The sequence below is a fragment of the Oncorhynchus kisutch genome, linkage group LG17, assembly GCF_002021735.2.
Source record: "Oncorhynchus kisutch isolate 150728-3 linkage group LG17, Okis_V2, whole genome shotgun sequence".
NCBI classification, from domain to species: domain Eukaryota; kingdom Metazoa; phylum Chordata; class Actinopteri; order Salmoniformes; family Salmonidae; genus Oncorhynchus; species Oncorhynchus kisutch.
The window spans coordinates 29,559,605-29,581,206 of NC_034190.2; the positions used below are offsets into that span (position 1 = coordinate 29,559,605).

Here is a 21,602-nt window from a genome sequence, read left to right on the forward strand (position 1 = left end):
CAAACATAACAATGGTCATTATGGCCAAACAGTTCCCTTTTTGTTTCATCAGACCAGAGGACATTTCTCTAAAAAAGTATGATCTTTCTCCCCATGTGCAGTTGCAAACCGTAGTCTGGCTATTTTACGGTGGTTTTGGAGCAGTGGCTTCTTCCTTGCTGAGCTGCTTTTCATGTTATGTCGATATAGGACTCATTTTACTGTGGATATCGATACTTTTGTACGTGTTTTCTCCAGCATCTTCACAAGGTCCTTTGCTGCTGTTCTGGGATTGATTTGCACTTTTCGCACCAAAGTACGTTCATCTATAGGAGACCGAATGCGTCTCCTTCCTGAGCAGTATGGCGGCTGCATGGTCCCATGGTGTTTATACTTGCGTACTATTGTTTGTACAGATTGTGGTACCTTCAGGAGTTTGGAAATTGCTCCCAAGGATGAACCAGACTTGTGGAGATCTACAATTTTCTTTCTGAGGTCTTGGCTGATTTCTTTTGATTTTCCCATGTCAAGCAAAGAGGCACTGAGTTTGAAAGTAGGCCACAGGTATACCTCCAATTGACTCAATGATGTCAATTAGCCTATCAGAAGCTTCCAAAGCCATTACATAATTTTCTGGACTTTTCTGAGCTGTTTAAAGGCACAGTCAACTTAGTGTATGTAAACTTCTGACCCACTGGAATTGTGATACAGTGAAATAATCTGTCTGTAAACAATTGTTTGAAAATTACTTGTGTCATGCACACAGATGTCCTATGTGACTTGCCAAAACTATAGTTTGTTAACAAGAAATTTGTGGAGTGGTTGAAGAACAAGTTTTAATGACTCCAACCTAAGTGTATGTAAACTTCTGACTTCAACTGTATTTATTTGGAAGCCCCCCCACGCCAATTGTACGTGGATGTTGTTGCTTCTGAGATGTGAGACTGATTTTCTCTGTCACAGTCTAACCCTTGATAGGCTTACTCAACCTGAGGGTAAACAAAAAACACCAATATGAAATGAGATGTTGTAAGTCTGTCAACATCTCACGGTTGCAGTGCTTACTATTGACTTTGAACTCACATCCTCTTATCCATAACTCCTGAGCAGTTCAAGCCAACCAATTACAACTCTGTTGCCATGGGCGCAATCTGCCTAATTGGCCTCATTAGTGTCAGAAACTAGCCGTATGCAAATTCTGGTCATATTCCCAGCAGAGCCCCCCATCTGAGTAATATACGTCAGTGTGTGGGTTGATCAGGATGTAGGTCCAATTAGTACATTAACCAATGAGCTGAGCTGCTGCCTCCTGCCCAGACCTCCCATTGGCTTTTAAAAACTTGCTGTGCCTTGTTGTTTTTGCTATTCCCAGACATAACTTTATCAGCACAACATTTGTGATACGGTTGACCTAAAATTCCCTTTCTAACAACAAAAATGTGTTACTGATCAGTCCTAGGCTATAGTAACGTTATATATCTACATTTTTGCGAAAAGAGCACAATAAATGTGCTAATGTGAACTTTACTTGTGATCTGTGTCTACCAAACTCACAGCACTGATGGTCTTTCCAGAAAATGTCTTTTTAGATTTTATTGTGTTGATGAATTGATTGTATATTTATTTGTAAATGGGATCAAATAATTCAGCATTAGCTGCTATTGATACCATGTAATGTTGCTTCATTGAAAAGAATGTATGAACTATTCTCTCTATCTTGTAGCTCAATCAATTGGCCCACTTACCATCACCATTTTATTTTTCTATGTAGTTGCACAACGTTTAGTGCAAAAGCCAAGCTAACGGTATACCTCCCAGCAACTCGTAAAGCTAATTGGCGCATTGTTCCAATTCTCTGCCCTGCCTTAGTGTGCCAGTGAATTTGTCAATAATCCGTTTTTAACAGATTTGGTGACTAATGAAAATGGGCTAGTCTACATTTCCCCTCCGTTTTCTTGAACGATGGGATTTAGACGTTCTCGCTGTTTGCTTCCACTGTTTTCTGCTGACAACATTTGCAGATCTAGGTAGTTTTCCAACCTGCATCAAGGTTTATTCCAATCGTAAGACCAATACTAATCAAAGTATTGATTTCTATCAACTAGATTCGTTTTTTATTTTTATAAACTCATCAATCAATGTTGATTTGAGGTACTAAGCCTGGAAACCAATATAAGGTTATATAATTACTAAGGAATGGGTATGGAGCTCTTGTCGGAAACCTTTGTAGAAACCAAGCTTTGGCCCCAAATGAACCCACATCTCTGGCATTTTGGTGCTGCTCACCATTTGGTAAGCTCATGTTCCCCTATAATGCATTTTCCTTAACTATAAGCACTATAAAAGAAAAAAAGGTGGCTCATCTGCAAATGCTATTACACCGAAGAGATCTTATTGAGTGAAATGGAGGGAAAGGTGGAAACAGGACGTCTGCAACGCCAGCGTTTCTGACCTGTATGGTGTTTTGTCTCCTGCAATACATCTCCTGCGCCGTTACGAGGTGCATGAATGGCTGCAGCATGAGATCATGAAACCACTGTCTGTTGCTGAAGTAATATTTCTGCTTTATGTGCCCTTGGGGATGTCGCACTCTCGCCTGGTGCGTTGTCGCCTGTGTAAGCGAGTTCACAGTGTCTGTGCCCTGCTGTGCAGAGCCCCATCGGACTGCTCTCCTAATCACAAAGGATTGGCTGTTTGTCGTGACGACCTTCAACCCTGAGCAGGGCAGCTCAACTGCCTTAAATCTGGACTTTGTCTCCATTGTGCAGAAATGCGGGTCTGCCGCCGAATGTTAATCATAAATATCCCTCAGGAGTTCAGAGCATACAGCTACGCTAATGAAAATAGGCCCTTATCTGATCCGTTGATACTAGGGTCGCAAACGGCCTGTGGAATTCAGAAGAACTCCAAATCTGAGGATGCGTGAGGGATACTCGGGGATTACAGCCAATTTAAACACCAGTCATGTGTAGGAAGCTATTTTCAGCAACTTAAATCATATGACCTCCACATGATGTCATAATTCCAATAGCATTATTGCCATGTTCAACTGGCTAATAAATGTTCACCAGTTCGTGCAAGGTTCATAGGAGTTCTCTCAGAAATCCATTAATCACAATGTAAAGCCAGTATTTCTATGTTCCATGTTATTCCTCAGACAGTTTATATTTATCTGTGGTACAAGCACACCACCCTATGTCTATAGTTACTCCATCCTGCTTTGGAACTGGGAATGTGGAACTAGAGATTAGTCAGCCATCAATGGCCATGGGCGCTGTGCTCAAATTAAAGATGTCTGCCCTATAGCCTTAGAGAAGTTGACTCATGCCAACACTTACCTTTTCACTTCACCGACCATTATCTTCAACAAATAGGTGCCTATTCCTCATCCGCATGAACTTCCATGAAACACTATAATACAACTTTGAATGAAGTTTGTTAATTATGCAAGCTAGTTAATCAATTAGACTCCTTTTAATTTCAGCATATGTACATAGTTGTGGCACTATCCCTCCAAACCACATACAAGGCCAAGGGGGATAGCAGGACTGGATTGTGCGTTTCCAGAAAGGTCCCAGAGCCCAGCAGCCACCTCGCATCCCCAGAGACTTGCAATGCTCACCCTGTCTGACCCTGTGACAAGGCCAGGCTTTTATAACTCCTAACTGGGTCACAGCCCAAAGCTTTACCATACCACAAATTACATACATTACTTAGAACACCATACATAAGTGACTTATAAGGCCATGGTGATAACGGTGATACAGATGATTTGTAATGACAAATATGTTGACTCGATTAGGGATTCAGCCCCAGAGCATTTCACAAGGGTGAGTGTCCACTTGTGTTATGGTGATGGCGGCCATTTTGTGTGCCTGCAATGCTCGCTCGGCATCAGATGCGGTGAAGAGGAAAAGGATTAATCGAGCCAATTGAGCTGGTGGGTGATCAGACAAGCTGGATGGGTAGAGCCAGAAATTTTTTGGGAGTTTGGCCAGGATCACAGGATAGAGATGAGGGGGCAGGGTGGTGTTGCCCCCCCCCCCCCCCCGCGCCTCTGCGATAAGCACCCCTACCATCAGACGAACGTAACGGTTAATAAATATATACATATATATATATATATATTAGCAAAAGAGGATGCTCTCATAGTCTTGTGTGAAGTTGAGTCGTAAGGGGGTGAAAAATGTCATTCTGCTCTTTCTCTCCCTCTCTCTAGCCCTGGGTGAAAGATGCAGTGCCACCAGCGTTTTGGGTTGGGGAAGGTGGGGTGCAGGAGTTGCGTCAGCCAAATGAAGTGGCATGATGCAGATCATGTGAAATGAGCTGCGGATTCCACAGTCTTGTTGCAAATGGCCTTATTACTGTTGTACCCCACCATCTGGAATTTGGCCTGTTTGGTAAACTCTCCAAAACCAGTTATGTCTAGTAGCATAGGACGATTGATTGTGTGGACGTTTTGACGTTAAGGTGTCTGGAGGTGGTGGATTTTTGGGGTGCAAAATAAAGAGGCGGACATTTTGCTGTGTGTTTGTGTGTGTGTGCTCTGATCGACAGGCAGCAGTTGTGTGCACATAAAGAAAATGGTGTGTGTCGGTGAGGGGGATGGGGGGAATTAATGGTTGGCATTATGACAGGGTAGCGTGTCAAGAGAGCGTTTTTGTATTTTTTTTCTGCTCTATCTTCCTCTGTCCTCGCCCCCACCCTCCCACCTATCTCTTCCTCACACAGCATCCCCCACCACGCACACACAAGTGCTCACACACTTTTTTAGATGGGGGTAGTGTAATGTAAATGCATTAATAAAAAATAAAGCCCTCCGCTGTCAGTACCTTCGAGGGCCCCCAAAAAGTAAGCGTGTGTTTATTTTTACAACGAGGGGGGAGAGATGGGGGGAGGCAGGCAGGCATACTTCTATTTTTTGTGGAGGGGGGGGGGGTGCAGAGGAAGGGAGGAGTCACTTATGCACACTTCTTTGTGGTGTGGCACAGCTGTAGTAGAATGCTGGAGAGGGGAAGATGAGGGTGGAGCATGGATGAGGGGGGTTACAAAAGAGTGCCTTATTTAGGAATGGTCTGTTATGTTCCAGTGACACATTTTTGGGGTAGGATGCCCGTCTCAGCCCCCTCACTGTCCCTGGGTTCTGACTGCTCCGTGTGTGTGTGTGTGTGAGTGAGTGAATGACAGGGTATATTTACAAAAATGTGATTTCCTTTCAAAAACAAGGACATTTCTATATATACTACCGTTCAAAAGTTTGGGGTCACTTAGAAATGTCCTTGTTTTGAAAGAAAAACACTTGTTTTTTTTGTCCATTTAAAATAACATCATATTGATCAGGAATACAGTGTAGACATTGTTAATGTTCTAAATGACTATTGTAGCTGGAAACGGCTGATTTATAATGGAATATCTACATAGGCATACAAAGGCTCGTTATCAGCAATCATCACTCCTGTGTTCCAATGGCACATTGTGTTAGCTAATCCAAGTTCATCATTTTAAAAGGCTAATTGATCATTAGAAAACCCTTTTGCAATTATGTTAGTCCAGCTGAAAACTGTTGCTGATATAAGAAGCCTAAAAACTGGCCTTCTTTAGACTAGTTGCGTATCTGAAGCATCGCTGGTGTTTTGCGTCTACTATTTAATGAAGCTGCCAGTTGGGGACTTGTGAGGCGTCTAGTTCTCAAACTAGACACTCTAATGTACTTGTCCTCTTGCTCAGTTGTGCACCGGGGCCTCCCACTCCTCTTTCTACTCTGGTTAGAGCCAGTTTGCACTGTTCTGTGAAGGGAGTAGTACACAGCGTTGTACGAGATCTTCAGTTTCTTTGCAATTTTTCGCATGAAATAGCCTTCATTTCTCAGAACAAGAATAGACTGACGAGTTTCAGAAGAAAGTTATTTGTTTCTGGACATTTTGAGTCTGTAATCGAACCCACAAATGCTGATACTCAAACTAGTCTAAAGAAGGGCAGTTGTATTGCTTCTTTAATCAGCACACAGTTTTCAGCTGTGCTAACATATTTGCAAAAGGGTTTTCTAATGATCAATTAGCCTTTTTAAAATGATAAACTTGGATTAGCTAACGCAACATGCCATTGGAACACAGGAGTGATGGTTGCTGATAATGGGCCTCTGTACGCCTATGTAGATATTCCATAAAAGAAATCTGCCGTTTCCAGCTACAATAGTCATTTACAACATTAACAATGTCTACACTGTATTTCTGATCAATTTGATGTTATTTTAATGGACAAAAAATGTGCTTTTCTTTAAAAAACAAGGACATTTCTAAGTGACCCCATGTGTGTGTGTGTGTGTCTGTGTGCGCGCGCACACGTGTCAATGGCAATGTGAGGTGAGGAACTCTGCCCAGAGAGGGGGGGTGGGGTAAATGAAAAATGGCGATTTGGGGTAAAGGGGGATGATGTTCTTGTCTCAAATTATCTCTCCTCCCTCTCGCACAGTCTTTCTTTCTTTTTCGATTCCCTTAGCTGCTGCTGCGTTGGCTGGCAAAGTACCCAAAGCCATGAGTCTGTCACGGAATGCGCGTGTGCAGGTTTCTGTGAAAGGAGGGATGGGAGGGCGTTTAGGCGGAGGGATAAGGGGGAGAGTGGTTGGGGAGAAAGAGTCTGGTTTGTGTAGCAGCTGACTGAAACAGCCATTATATTATGTAAAGGCAGACGGGGGAACAGTGGGGGCAAGACTGACGCGCACCACAGAAGCCGCACTGATTGGCTCGGCCAGTGCCATTGATGGCCATGCGCGTGCTTGTGCTCTTTTTTTAATTTTTATTTTCTGTCTCTCATTAGAGGTGGGTGGCTTGGCATGGAGGTTGCAAGGGTGTTTATACATGAAATGGAGACTGTGATTCACATCATGCCTTTTGAGGCATCCAAAATGAAACGAGGCGAATGTGCACTCGCATTGCCTCGACACTCCCTGCGTTCTTATTATTGAGGAGGGGATATTACGTTATCGTAAAAGATTCCTCACTTTTTTTATTTTTTTAAAAGAGAACGCTTCAGATCTGGAGATGATAATATTGAGATGTAACAGAATGACAGGCTGAATAGATTTAATGGTGCCAGCCAGAAGAATAAGATGCTATAGATGAGGGGGAATTATAGAAAGACATCACAAGGAATAATCCACTAATAGGGAAGTGATTAAGCGATAAAAGGGGCCAATTAAATCTCTTATTTGAATTCCAATTGATGAGGCGCTCGCTACATGACATTTTTGTAAAGTTAGATGTAGGGCCTTTGGGATTAATTAGATGATGGTTCCTGTACAACGGTGCAGGTGAACTACTAATGCTGATGGCTCAGTCTTACAAAGGTCAGTTCGAGGCAGGTGTTTGCATATTGTGACCCTTTTGTGGGCCAAATTTTCTAACGAGATTCCGTGCTGAAGTTGAGAACATTTTGGACTAGAAAAAGAGTCTACGCACTCTTCGAACAATGCACATTTCAGTAATTTAATGTGCCAGGCTTTTGACCTTTGTCAGAGCATCTGACTCTCTGATCGCTTAAAACAGAATGTGACTGTTTTGAGAAGCCAGTGAAACAAACTTGCCCTTGAAGAGCCTGACCTTCACATTGCCCTTCACTTGGCAATGACCAGCAATAATTATTTTGACAGTTGAAATCATAGCAAATTGGGATCCATTTTGTCTTTGAGACCCTTAACTTTTGGGCATTACTTTACTGGTGGTGGGTACTTCTGGCTCTTTATTCGGTTTCAAGTTTTGTGAGACTCATTTGCACCAGGACTAAAACCTTGTTTTAGTGCTAAAGTGGTAGGCTATAAACGGAATACTTCACAAGAAAGTAGACCATTGGTATGTGTTGTGAGGACCAAGGATTCAGTGGAACACAGTCACCAGTCTTCTTCAGACGGTGTGTCTGGAGACTGTTTTCTTCTTACCAGACCACATCAAACACCTCCATCTATGTGAGGTCAAGTGCGAATCAGACCACATCCGTCAACATGGCTGAACACACATAGCGGTTACAGTCTAGCATCCTCTGTGCCTGTCACCAAGGCGAATAAGGTCAGAACGTCAGCAGAAAAAACATACTATACAAGGTTGTCCACTGTTAACGTATCTATTTATAATGGCCATTAAAATGTTAGCTATTCAAATCATATCCAAAATTATTATGAAGGGTCTAGAAATCAAAGGTTTAAAAACAATCAACAATCAATCAAATTAAAGTCCTATGCTGCTAGACAAAACTGGTTTGCAGAGTGACTACTCGTGTTTTCTTTTAAATCCGCAATCTGGATCACTGCACAGCCTCCTGGAGTATCTAGATAATTTCTCTAACCTCTCTGGATTATAACTGAACTATGATGTACCATATTGCGTATTAGATCACAAAAAAGTAAACTTTTTCAGATTCCTGTGTAGTTACCAATAAAATAGTCTGACTGTGGACATACTCGATATTCATATAAATGATCTCACTACAATACATTTTTATAGAGTTATCAAAAATGGATAAGATCTTGCTACCACGGAATGGTAAATACCTGTCTTTTTGTGGAAAAATCTCCCTGATTAATTATTTAGTCTTCTCCTAGGTTACCCATTTACTTACAGTGCATTCAGAAAATAGACCCCTTGACTTTTTCCACATTTTGTTACATTACAGCCTTATTGTAAAATTAATTCAATTTTTTAATTTTTTTATGTTGAAATTTTTGCAAATGTATAATAATAAAAAGTCCACAATTACATACAGTGGGGAAAAAAATTATTTGGTCAGCCATCAATTGTGCATGTTCTCCCACTTAAAAAGATGAGAGGCCTGTAATTTTCATTATAGGTACACTTCAACTATGACAGACAAAATGAGGAAAAAAAATTCAGAAAATCACATTGTAGGATTTTTAATTAATTAATTAGCAAATTATGATGGGAAATAAGTATTTGGTCAATAACAAAAGTTTATCTCAATACTTTGTTATATACCCTTTGTTGGCAATAACAGAGGTCAAACGTTTTCTGCACCTGAGCTCAATTAAGTCTCGTAGCAAAGGGTCTGAATACTTATGTAGAAAACGGTATTTCTGTTTTATATGTAATACATTTGCCAAAAAATATATAAAAACCTGTTTTTGCTTTGTCATTATGGGGTATTGTGTGTAGATTGAGGAAACTTTTATTTAACCCATTTTAGAATAATGCTTTAACGTAACAAAATGTGGAAAAGGGGATGGGGTCTGAATACTTTCCGAATGCACTATATGTGGCCCTGCCTACACCGAACAACTTGTTTATTTTAATTATATTGGTAGAAAATAATCTACATTTATTTTGCCAAGCCAGACAAAATTCAATGGGCTTATTTTATATTATGAATATGAATTCGGAGAGGGCTTTAATGATTTAAATATTAAAGCATAGAGAGAGGTTCAAAAGGCTTCAGTCATACAATAGTTATACTTAAATCCAAACTTGTTCTCCAGCAGATTAGTAAGAATGGCTCACCCCGTTTAAAATAAATAAATAATAATAAATGTTTGTTTTTCCCTTTATCCAGATTACAACATCCCCTACTTTCGGTTATTTGAAAATGAAATAATGTACAAAATGTGTTATTTTTAAAACAAGCTATAGAAAGCTGGTTGCAATTCCAGTTTCATCCACCAGAAAAGACAGAACAGATGTTATGGTTAACTCATATTCTAATTGATCTAAAAAAATTATACTTTTTCTTAATGATATCATAAATAGCACTGGTGGAGTTATGTCACACATCGAGCTAACAAAATGACAACCAATTGATTGCAGCATTACTGAAAAAATGGAGGAGGCATGTCAAATGGAGGAGAAGCTAAGGAACTTGTCTGTCAGCCCTACATTATTGACCAAAATTACCAGTTCCATTTAATAAGGACCAAAAAATTCACATCTACGCCATACAGGTTGCAAAATATTTCATAGATTTTCAATGTGCCGATTCCATGCTGCTTGGTTTATGAACTTATGCACAAAACAACGCCTGATTCAAAACTTATTGTTTCAATTTAAATTATTATACAAAATTCTTGCAACCAATACAATGTTTTGTATATGGAGGATACAATCATCCCAGCTCTGCAGATTTTGCTGCAAAGACACAAAATCATTTGATCACTTGTTTTGGTAGCTTGTTTTTGGTCAAAGGTTCAGGAATGGCTGAAAATAGCAACATGTACCTAAAACTAACTCTGCAAATAGCACTGCTGGGTGATTTGAAAATCCGTAGTCAATCGATCAATAATCAAATAATACTCTTCGTAAAAATCTAAAAAATGTGATTTCGAATGTATAGCAACTATGACAATCGAATGGTTCAGAACTGTTGTGAAACATTACAGCATAGTTGAAAAAATATATGGCAATTAGAAATCAAAAGTGGGTGGTTTTCAGAGATAAATGGGAGGTGCTAAGGGTAGCGGAAGGGCGGGACTAAAGGAAAAGAAGGATAAGTAAGGTCACATGTATATGTATACTTTGGAAGTAAAAGTCAAAGTATTGTTGTCCATTAGTTTACTCCAATTAGAGGGGTGATAGAGTTAGGGGAATATAATAATGAAAGAAAATACATTGAACACAAATATAAATGCAACGCGTAAAGTGCTGGTCCCATGTTTCACGAGCTTGTATAAAAGATCCCATAAATGTTCCACAAGCCAAAAAATAGTGTTCACAAATTTGTTTACATCCCTGTTAGTGAACATTTCTCCTTTGCCAAGATAATCCATCTACCTAACAGGTGTGACATATCATGAAGCAGATTAAACAGCATGATCATTACACAGGTACAGGCACCTTGTGCTGTGGACAATAAAAGGACACTCTAAAATATGTAGTTTTGTCACACAACACAATGTCACAGATGTGTTTTGGGGAGCGTGCAATTGGCATGCTGACTGCAGGAATATCCACCAGAGCTGTTGCCAGAGATTTGAATGTACATTTCTCTACCATAAGCTGCCTCCAACATCATTTTAGAGAATTTGTTAGTACGTCCAACCGAACAACAACCGCAGACCCCGTGTAACTACCCCAGCTCAGGACCTCCACCCGGACAGTTGATGAAACTGTGGGTTTGCACAACCAAAGAATTTCTGCACAAACTGTCAGTAAGCGTCTCAGGGAAGCTCATCTGCGTGCTTGTCATCCTCACCAGGTTCTTGACCTGATTGCAGTTGGCGTCATATCTGACTTCTGTGGGCAAATACTCACCTTTGATGGCCACTGGATGAATCCCGGTTTCAACTATAGAGGGCAGATGGCAGACAGCGTGTATGGCGACGTGTGAGCGAGCGGTATGCTGAAGTGTCAACGTTGTCAACAGAGTGCCCCATGGTGGCAGTGGGGTAAAAATAATAACTCTGTAGCATAATAATGCTACTGTCACTTACCGGCCCTGGCGCTTCCCCTATGAACATTTGTAATCTCTCATCTTCAAACCAGAACAGAAAGGGGAATGGGGTGGGAATGGGATGGGGAAGCATCGTGTCACAGAACACCTGCATTGAGGTGGTATGTGTGACTACAGACAAGTCATCCTCCATGGCGGTACGACTACAGCACTGTTTGACTGTTGGTGCAGTGCGCTCATGTATGCATCACTGAAGGCCTCATCTGTCATCTGTTAACTGAGAATGAACTTGGCTCTCCCCGCACATTGTCTGAATATGAATCGGAACAGTTCCTTAATTTGGATGAGTTTTCATCAGATATTGGCTGTGTCTGCAATGGAAATCCATACATATATGCTGCCACTTGAAACTTATCTTTGTAGAAAATCCTGGAAATACCTGAAGCTCATAACAGAGCCATACATCCAGAGATTTGAATGGAATCAGCGTGTTTTTCCCCAACATCTTGTGTTCATACTATCCTTTGATGTGCTGTTGTTTATGTTATGTTTGTATGTCTGGTTGGGATGTTTTATCTAATATATTTCTGACAGCTATCTTGTGTTTTGTCTACGTATAGACAGCGGAAAGCATTTTGTATGTTCCGTTCTGAACTGTCTGCTTATTGTTGGGTCTTTTTACCTCAGAAAGTCCTCTCTATGCAGAGCAAGATCTCAAGGAACCAATGCAGACGTCAGAGCACTATGCAGTGCAACGCCTGATAGTAATGCACTTAATCTCAGGCTTGCTATCTATGCTGACTGGAATACAAATGTATTGGGCAGATAGGGAGTTGCCAGCAGACAAAAGCCGACACACACTGTCTGGGGGTGTGGGTGTGTGTCCTCGGGCCTTCCCATAGCCCACCCAAGCGTGCTTAACTTAGTGTGACTGGCACGCACACACATGATCATTTAGATCGTTTGTACGTGACACATGGTCAAACCCGGAGCAGACTGTATGTATGCACACAATTTAACTCACGGGCACTTAAACATGTACGACCTCATGCGCATATGTTCTCCACACACATTGATCATCCACTATCTAGTATGATCTGGATTGATACTGGCCTCTGAATAATGTTTCTCCCTATGTGTGTATTATAGGACCGTTCTTTAGAATCTAAATCTTACGGCTCTGCTGTGACTGTACCGAGGGCTCATTTCATGTGTGTTATGAAGATGTATGTGTAAAAACGTACAATCTGAAATGGTTGCCTTATTCAGTAAACATGCAATTACTGTGACAATGTGAGTTTTTTTTTTGTGTGTTTTTTTTTTTAACTTCCAGCTTGCATTCCTGACACAGGCTTTTGATTGGACCAAATGTTCAGTCAGTCTACTTATAGCAACCAGTCACATGACAAAGCCGTGTTTGTTAGAGGTCATTGGTTGCCACCCAACTGAAGTCTTCCTCACTGATGTGATCCACATAGTAACCACGCACAATTTGGCTCGCATTTGATTTGAAGTTTTCTGAGCAAAAATAAATACAAATTAAATGTGTTTTTTAAAATTTTAATTGTTGGACTTAAGACTATTAAAAACACTAGCATATCAGCTCCAAGTGAAATGATTGATTGTTTTAGTAAAATATTATCTGTTTGGGCTTCTTGCGGTCAATTTGCAGTCGACAAATCATTTGCAATTATGCTCCACCACCCTGACCATCCGCTAAAGAAAGATCGGCCCACGGCCGAATCTAGTTGAGGATCCCTGTCCTAAAGAGATGTCTTGAGCACCACAATGTAGGTGACTTGAAAATGTCAAGTCAATGTTTAACACGCATTCATTTTATTTGTGTGTTCCTTCTCATGCATTCATTTGCTGGATAGGAACTTGTTTTAATATAACGACATGACATGAATAACTGTCATCCACTTGTTAACATAATTGTCAGTTAGTCACGGGTCAATGTACCTGATGTCATCTGGTGCTGTAGCAAAATAAGGACACCCCCATTCACTGAAGGTGGAAGAGTTCACTCTCACAGATTCACCATTGAGAATGAGAATTCTGTAGGCTTTCAAATATTTTACAATTTCCCTCTTTTGAAAGACTCAAATATTTTTTTACATATCTATGTTGACTTCAATATTAGTGCCATCAAGTGGTGAATATGACTGGTATCTAAATGTAATGCTTGTGTATTTAGTTCATTCGATGCTGTCAACGAGTTGCCTGATTGCGTAGTTAGTCAGTGCGCAGTCAGGAATATAGCAATCCCACACACTCATTTTTACATGGACACACACATAAAGAGCAACAAAGGCCCTATTTTCACTATAAAATACACAGCTCCAGGGCGAGACTGTTCGTTTCGAGGTGTTATCTTCACATAAGCCCCTTCTCAACCATGGTTCATAAGTATCTGTGATGTGTGAAATGCTTTCAAATATTTGGTTGAATTGAATTGCGTTGAATTGAACCTCACGTTCCTCCCTCCCTTCCTTTGTTTCCAGGATGGAGCGGATGTCTGAGGAGGCGCTGCGGCTGAACCTTCTCAAGCGGGGCCTGGAGACGTCCGAGGAGCGTGAAGAGGCCCTGGCCAAGCGCCTTAAGATGGAGGGCCACGAGGCTATGGAGCGCCTCAAGATGCTGGCCCTGCTCAAGCGCAAGGACCTGGCTGCGTTGGAAGGGGCAGCGGTGGCAGCCGGGTCCCTGGACGGCGGGAAAGGCGGACTGGGGGGGAGCCACCACCACCAGAGTATGCTGGCGGGCGCGGCGGCGGCCTATGAGGAGAAGATGAACGGGAGGCTGGGGGGCCACGGAGGGCCGAGTAAGAACGGCAAGGAGAACATGGTGGACGAACCAGTGGACTTCAGCGCCAGAAGAGGGTAAGAATCATATAATTAATCATGATTTAAAATGGACGAAGAACAGGTGATGGGTGGAAATGAGTCGTGCAGAAGATATGGACTTAGGAAGTGTATTTAGTTGGTGTGTTATGCAGATTTGAAAAACAAAAACACCTTATACACGTATTCATGCGATGCGCACTGCAGAGGACACCAGAAGAAGAATTATCACTGGAATATCACAGTGAATTATTGTAATGTTGGTCCCATTAATCCCATGAGGGATGGGTTGCCAACTAATGTAATTCAACATGTAATTCATTCATTGTACAATGCATATTGTTGTAACCTGTTTAGTATTGTGTTACTCAGTGTAGCTCCATGTAGAGGAGGTAATGCAGTGTAGCTCCATGTAGAGGCGGCAATGCAGTGCAGCTCCATGTAGAGCAGGGAATGCAGTGTAGCTCTATGCAGTGCTAAACAGCGTACACCATTCATCCTCTGTTGGACATAATTCGCTGCTGGTCCCCCTCTCTCCCACCTCCAGCGATGTGGACCGTGAGCGACACACTCCGTCCCCGGACGTGATCATCCTGTCGGACAACGAGGCTTCCAGTCCCAGGGGGACGCCCCACCCCGAGGAGAGGCTGCACCAGGCCAACCTGGAGATCTTCAAGGTACGTTGTCACCACTTGGCCTGTGTGGTCTAGGGGTTAAAGCCACTGACTCTGACCCCGGCACACATGTAGACCAGAGTGGGCATGGTTCGAATCTGCTCCACCGCCCTTCATACTCACACTCCTCCTACCTTTCCTGTCAGCCCTTTACTGTCTTATCAATAAACGTGTGTGTGTGTGTGTGTGTGTGTGTGTGTGTGTGTGTTCTAGGGGAAGACTGGCGAGGAGCGGCAGCAGATGATCAAGGCTCTGAGGGAAGAGCTGCGTCTGGAGGAGGCCCGTCTGGTGCTGCTCAAGAAGCTTCGGCAGAGCCAGATCCAGAAGGAGAATGTCGTGCAGAAGGTTAGTACCAGAGTTGACGCTAATACCATTCCGTATTCAATTCAGAAAGTTGATTGAAATATCGTTATAGAAAATGAGACCCAGCACCCCTAGTTTGTGACAATATATTGAGGTTACAATAACCTTAGCCAGCTACCTCACTTTACAATGGATAATCACCCGGTAAACAAAAATCGCAATCAGGGATGCATTATCACTAAAATCAGCATCAAATATCATAATGGCTCCTATATCCCACAGAATACAGGCACTGAAACAGCCTGATACTAGTGAAATGGGAATGGCTCAGCAGGTAGCAGTGTTACCTACGTCCCCTGTTTGAAGTGGTAGTGAGATTGTGCTGACACACAGGCTAAATATCTCAATGTCTCAGAGCAGGAGTAAACATGGCAGAGATCAGTGGCGTTATTGTGTGCTGTGTGCATCTCTGTTTTGAAAGGGAGAGAGAGAGTTTTGCGTGTGTGTTCGTTCGCCTGCCAGACCTTACCCGGCCACGTGTAAAGCATGATATATGTACATATGTACATGATATACATTGCACAAATTGATTTGTAATGTCGGTGTGTAATGTTCTCTATTGTTTTTTAAATTGTTTTCTATTCTAACTGTTCTATTCCAACCCATCCAGGTACCAGTGGTCCAGAATACCCCCTCTTTAGTGCAGCCATCCCCCATCCACAGTTCACAGGGGATGGGAAAGCTGCCGGTGCGCCCTGGCATGCACACCCCGGAGCCCCAGAACTTTCGCACTGCACAGGTGTGTGTGTGTGTTGCAGTGATTTTGGCAGTAGCCTGACCAGAACTCTACCTGCACCTCTGGTCTGAGCCAAACCTGCTATCCACAGCTCCAAGAGCATTGTTGCTCCTTCAGTTGGAACGTCTTGTAATGCATTACATACCAACACTGTAGGATCAATACTCAAAGCTAATTTGTGTTTGCATGCTTAGGCAAATCTATTTCACTATTCTTTGGATCATGTTTGTGTTTAGAAAAGTATATCGTTCCTGGTTAGGTTGATATCTTACATCTATGTTAGGAAGACATTGTTAGGAAGTCATTGCCATGATCCCTTGAATTGCACATGGGTTGGTCAGGTCAGCTTTTTATCTAAGCTGTTCACTGTCTGTCTGAACTGTGACAATAAGGCCAAGTATCTATTGCCCTCTAGTGACCACAAACGGTACAACATATACCCATTCATAGAATCATTACATTCGTGAATGACTAGCTCTCTCTGTTTCAATGGCACACGCCATGTTGCAAATGTGGATTCCTGATCAATTCAATTGTGGAATTAATTCAAATGCATCCAAATTTGTATTGTTCTCATAATTCTCCCCATTTTATTAACCCACTCCTCTTTATCACTTTCTCACCTTTTCCTGTCCCTCTTCCTCCTCTATCCCTGCTGGACATTCATTCTCTTTCTATATCCTCTAACCTTTCCTCTCCTCTCTCCACAGGGTCACACAGTCATCAGGTCGGGGGCCAATTCCTCCCTGCCACCGATGATGATGTCACAGAGGGTCATCGCCCCCAACCCATCCCAGCTACATGGCCAGAGAATGCCCTCCAAGCCTGGCATGGGCCGCTCCAGCACGGGCAGTATGAGCAACATCAGCTACCAGCAGGTATGGTGCCACCCCTCTGCTCTCCACGTTTCAGTTAACACTGGCTGCATTCCGATTCTCTAACCTTCACCCATGAGTATGCACTCGGTCACGCCCCCTCATGCATTTAAAAGCATTGGATCATTGCAAGCATGACTGGAGGATGTTCCCACTATATTCCTTATACCACTTCATCCCTTGAGCATGTTCAAATGTCATAAAAGCCACCCAGAGGACCATTCCGTGTGAATAATAGCAATCACTTCAACTTGTCTCACTGTCTTTCCACTGTGCCCCTTTTCCCTTGTGTGTTGAATGCACCACAGGCCACCAGCCAGCAGGTGGCGGCGTCCCAGCGTTCGGGTTCCTCTGCAATCTACATGAACCTAGCCCACATGCAGGCGGCAGGGGCTGGTGGTGTGGGCGGTGTGGGGATGGGCGGCAGTGGGATGGGCGCTGTCAGCCCTTCCACCATATCGAGCGGCACAGGTGGCGGCAGCAGCTCCGGCGTGAGTTCCCTGGCGGACCAGGCCAGCAGCCAGGCGGCAGCCAAGCTGGCCTTGCGCAAACAGCTGGAGAAGACCCTACTGGAGATTCCCCCACCCAAGCCTCCGGCCCCACTGCTGCACTTCCTGCCGTCGGCCGCCAACAGCGAGTTCATCTACATGGTAGGCCTGGAAGAGGTGGTGCAGAGCGTCATCGACAGCCAGGGTGAGCCACTGGACAGGCACCACTACAAATCTACAAATCACACTGCATCCCAAATAACTACTCATTATATGATCAAGATTAGTGATTCTGCACCTCACCATACTGTCCAGTGAAAATCTCATTTGTTAAAGTTCATATTCTGTTAACTCATACCCAAATAATGTTGTTAACTTATCCTATACTCATATTTGTGGCCAAAGCATGCATTTATGAAAATAATGAAACTACTTTGGAAGGAAACTATTTTGTAATTTAATTATAGCTAATATTTCATAGAAATCTGTAAACACAGGACAGTTAGTTTAAACTGACCCCCTCAAGAATCAAAACCTTAAATAAAGGCCTCTCTCCTGCCTCTCATCAGGTAAGCTGCGGGGGACGCTGTCGCGCATGGAGCCCTTCTTCTGCGGCCAGTGCAGGATCGACTTCACACCCCACTGGAAGCAGGAGAAGGGCGGGCGTATCCTCTGTGAGCAGTGCATGACGTCCAATCAGAAGAAGGCCCTGAAGGCGGAGCACACCAATAGACTGAAGAACGCATTCGTCAAGGCCCTGCAGCAGGAGCAGGTTAGCTCGACCCCTTTTAACAGGGCTTTAACAGGGCTTGCTCTACAGTGCATTTGGAAAGTATTCAGACCCCTTGACTTTTTCCACATTTTGCTACATTACAGCCTTATTCTACTGGTTTTTTTTCATGCCCCATAATGACAAAGCATAAACAGGTTATTAGACAGTTCAGCAAATGTATATATAAAAAAACTGATATCACATTTACATAAGTATTCAGACCCTTTACTCAGCACACAGCCAAGACAAAAGCCTTCGGGACAAGTCTCTGAATGTCTTTGAGTGGCCCAGCCAGAGCTCGGACTTGAACCCGATCAAACATCTCTGGTGAGACCTAAAAAAAGCTGTGCAGCGACTCTCTCTAACCAACCTGACAGAGCTTGAGTGGATCTGCAAAGAAGAATGGGTGAAACTCATGTGCCAAGTGCGTAGCATCATACCCAAGAAGACTTGAGGCTGTACTCGCTGCCAAAGGTGCTTCAACGAAGTACTGAGTATAGGGTCTGAATACTAATGTATATGTGATATTTCTGGATTTTTTTTTATATACATTTGAAAAGTTACTAAAAACCTGTTTTTTCTTTGTCATTATGGGGTATTGTGTGTAGATTGTTTGTTTGTTTGTTTAAATGTTTTATTTTTAAATCCATTTTAGAATAAGGCTGTCAGGTAACAGAATGTGGAACAAGGGAAGGGGTCTGATCACTGTAATCTGATCTAAAAGACAACTGATCCTAGATCCACATTCCAATTTATGAATAGGTGCCCAGATTTTATTTTTCACATGTAATGGCATGGATTAAAGAGATACAGTGCTGTGATAAGGTATTTGCCCCTTTTCTGATTTTCTCTATTTTTACATATTTTTGATACTGAATGTTATCAGATCTTCAACCAAAACCTGGTATTAGATAAAGGGAGCCTGAGTTTACAAATAACAAAAAATATATATATTTATTTTATTTTTAGCAAATTTATGAATCACCCAATTTCCCTGTGTGAAAAAGTAGTTGCCTACTTACAGTCAAATACTGCTTGTGCAACCTTAAGCTGCAATGACTGCCGCCCTTTAATTAAAAAAACAACAACATTTATTTAACTAAGCAAGTCAGTCTAGAACAAATTCTTATTTTCAATGACGGCACAGCGTCGTCAGGATTAGGGGAGGGTTTGACGGCAGGGTTGATCTTGTCCCAGGAGTCGCTCTAGCGACTCCTGTGGCGGTCCGGTTGCAATGCACGCTGAGACGGTCGTCTCAGACACATTGGTGCGGCTGGCTTCCGGGTTGAGCGGCCATTGTGTCAAGAAGCAGTGCGGCTAGGCTAGGTTGTTTCGGAGGACGCATGGCTCACGACCTTCGCCTCTCCCGAGCGATGGGACAAGACTAACTACCAATTGGATACCACGAAATTGGGGAGAAAAAGGGGTAAAACCAATTAAGAAAAGCATCCCCAAACCATCACACTGCCACCACCTTGCTTGAGGTTCTTACTGTGTTTGGTTTTCGCCAGGCATAATGTTGTCTAAAAAGTCATACTTTTGACTCAGCTGTCCAAATAACATTCTTCTAAGAGTCTTGATGATCATCCAGGTGCTTCCAGATGCTTTTTGGCAAACTTGAGTCAACATTTTGGACAAGTCCAGGGGTAACATTTATGTCTGGCAAACACTGCATTCCACTTTAAGAACCTCATAACAACGGTCAAGTATAGTGGTGGTAGTGAGATGGTTTGGGGATGCTTTGCTTCCTCAGGACCTGGACAACTTGCCTTAATAGAAGGAACCATTAATTATTCTATATATCAGAGATTTCTACAGGAGAATGTCAGGCCATCTGTCTGTGAGCTGAAGCTGCAGCACAGCTGGCTCTAGCAGCAAGACAATGATCCATAACACACAATCAAGTTAACAGGAAAATGGTTAAAAAAATGTTTTTATTTTTTTAAGGTTTCAGTATGGCCTAGTCACAGTCCAGACCTAATCCCAATTGAGATGTTGTGGCAAGACTTGAAACGAGCAGTTGATGCTTGAAAACCCACAAATGTTGCTGAGTTAAAGCAGTTCTGCATGCAAGAGTGGGCCAACATTCCTCCACAGCGATGTGAGAGACTGATCAAAAACTACAGGAAGCATTTGGGGCTGCAGTCATTGAAGATAAAAGTGGCACAACCAGTTATTGAGTGTACAGGGGCAATTACTTATTCACATAGGGGAATTGGGTGTTGCATAACTTTGTTAAATAAATAAATATAATAAGCATCAATGACTTTTTACAAGTGTGTGTGTGTGTGCTTTTGTACTTTAATTTCTTGTCTGTTTCTCTCCCCCACAATTTTTTTTCCGTATGTTGTCCATTGTCTCAACCCTTATCTCTTTCTCTCCTCATGTTTAACAGGAGATTGAGCAAAGGCTCCAGCAGCAGGCGGCCCTCTCACCCAGCACGGCTCAGACAGTTCCCAACGTCAGCAAGGCCGAGACCATGATCCGACATCATGCCCTGCGTCAGGTAACGGGCCTACACTTAGACACCTTAAAGTGACAGTTCACTGCGAAACCTTAATTTGTCAGCTGTTGTCAGACCTCAAAAGTAGACTGAAAATCTTAAGTGTTATTACATACAGCCGGGAAGAACTATTGGATATAAGAGTGACCTCAACTTACCAACATAATGACCAGGAATACGACTTTCCCGAAGCGGCTCCTTTGTTCGCACCACCACCCAGGACATTGGATCTAATCCCAGAGGCCGACCCAAAACAACGTCACTGCAGAAGAGGTAGACTGAGGCGCCTCCTGGTCAGACTTCGAAGGCGTGCACACCACCCACCACTTCCGAGTATATTACTCGCCAATGTCCACTCTCTAGACAACAAGGTAGACTAAATTAGGGCAAGGGTTGCCTTCCAGAGAAACATCAGAGATTGTAACATTCTCTTTTTCACGGAAACATGGCTCTCTCGGGATATGTTGTCGGAGTCGGTACAGCCACCGGGTTTCTTCATGCGTCGCGCCGACAGAAATAAACATCTCTCTGGGAATAAGAAGGGCAAGGGGTGTGTGCTTCATGATTAACGACTCATGTTGTAATCATAACAACAAACAGAAACGAAAGTCCTTTTGTTCACCTGACCTAGAATTCCTTACAATCAAATGCCAACCATATTATCTCCCTTCAGCAAATCCGACCACGACACCATTTTGCTCCTACCGTCCTATAGGTAGAATCTCAAGCAAGATGTACCTGTGACAAGAGCGATTCAATGCTGGTCTGACCAATTGGAATCCACGCTTCAAGATTGTTTTGATCACACGGACTGGGAAATGTTCCGGGCAGCCTCAGAGAATAACATCCATTTATACACTGATTTGGTGAGTGAGTTTATAAGGAGGTGCACTGGAGAGGTTGTACGCACTGTGGTTATTAAAGCCTACCCTAACCAGAAACCGTGGATAGATGGCGGCATTCACGCAAAACTGAAAGCGTGAACCA

General features: G+C 42.7%; 1 protein-coding gene across 2 annotated transcripts in view; it reads left to right on the forward strand.

The window, feature by feature from the left end:
- Positions 1 to 21,602, forward strand: part of LOC109907415 (transcriptional repressor p66-beta) — a 46,031-nt gene that overhangs the window by 11,830 nt on the left and 12,599 nt on the right. For both annotated transcript variants that reach the window (XM_020505363.2, XM_020505362.2), the window contains exons 2-9: positions 13,869 to 14,243; positions 14,752 to 14,881; positions 15,092 to 15,223; positions 15,852 to 15,980; positions 16,688 to 16,855; positions 17,161 to 17,545; positions 17,910 to 18,112; positions 20,508 to 20,618. In XM_020505363.2, the coding sequence (XP_020360952.1) occupies positions 13,870 to 14,243; positions 14,752 to 14,881; positions 15,092 to 15,223; positions 15,852 to 15,980; positions 16,688 to 16,855; positions 17,161 to 17,545; positions 17,910 to 18,112; positions 20,508 to 20,618 (1,632 nt within the window). In that variant the 5' untranslated portion in view covers position 13,869. The remainder of the gene's footprint in view (positions 1 to 13,868; positions 14,244 to 14,751; positions 14,882 to 15,091; positions 15,224 to 15,851; positions 15,981 to 16,687; positions 16,856 to 17,160; positions 17,546 to 17,909; positions 18,113 to 20,507; positions 20,619 to 21,602) is intronic.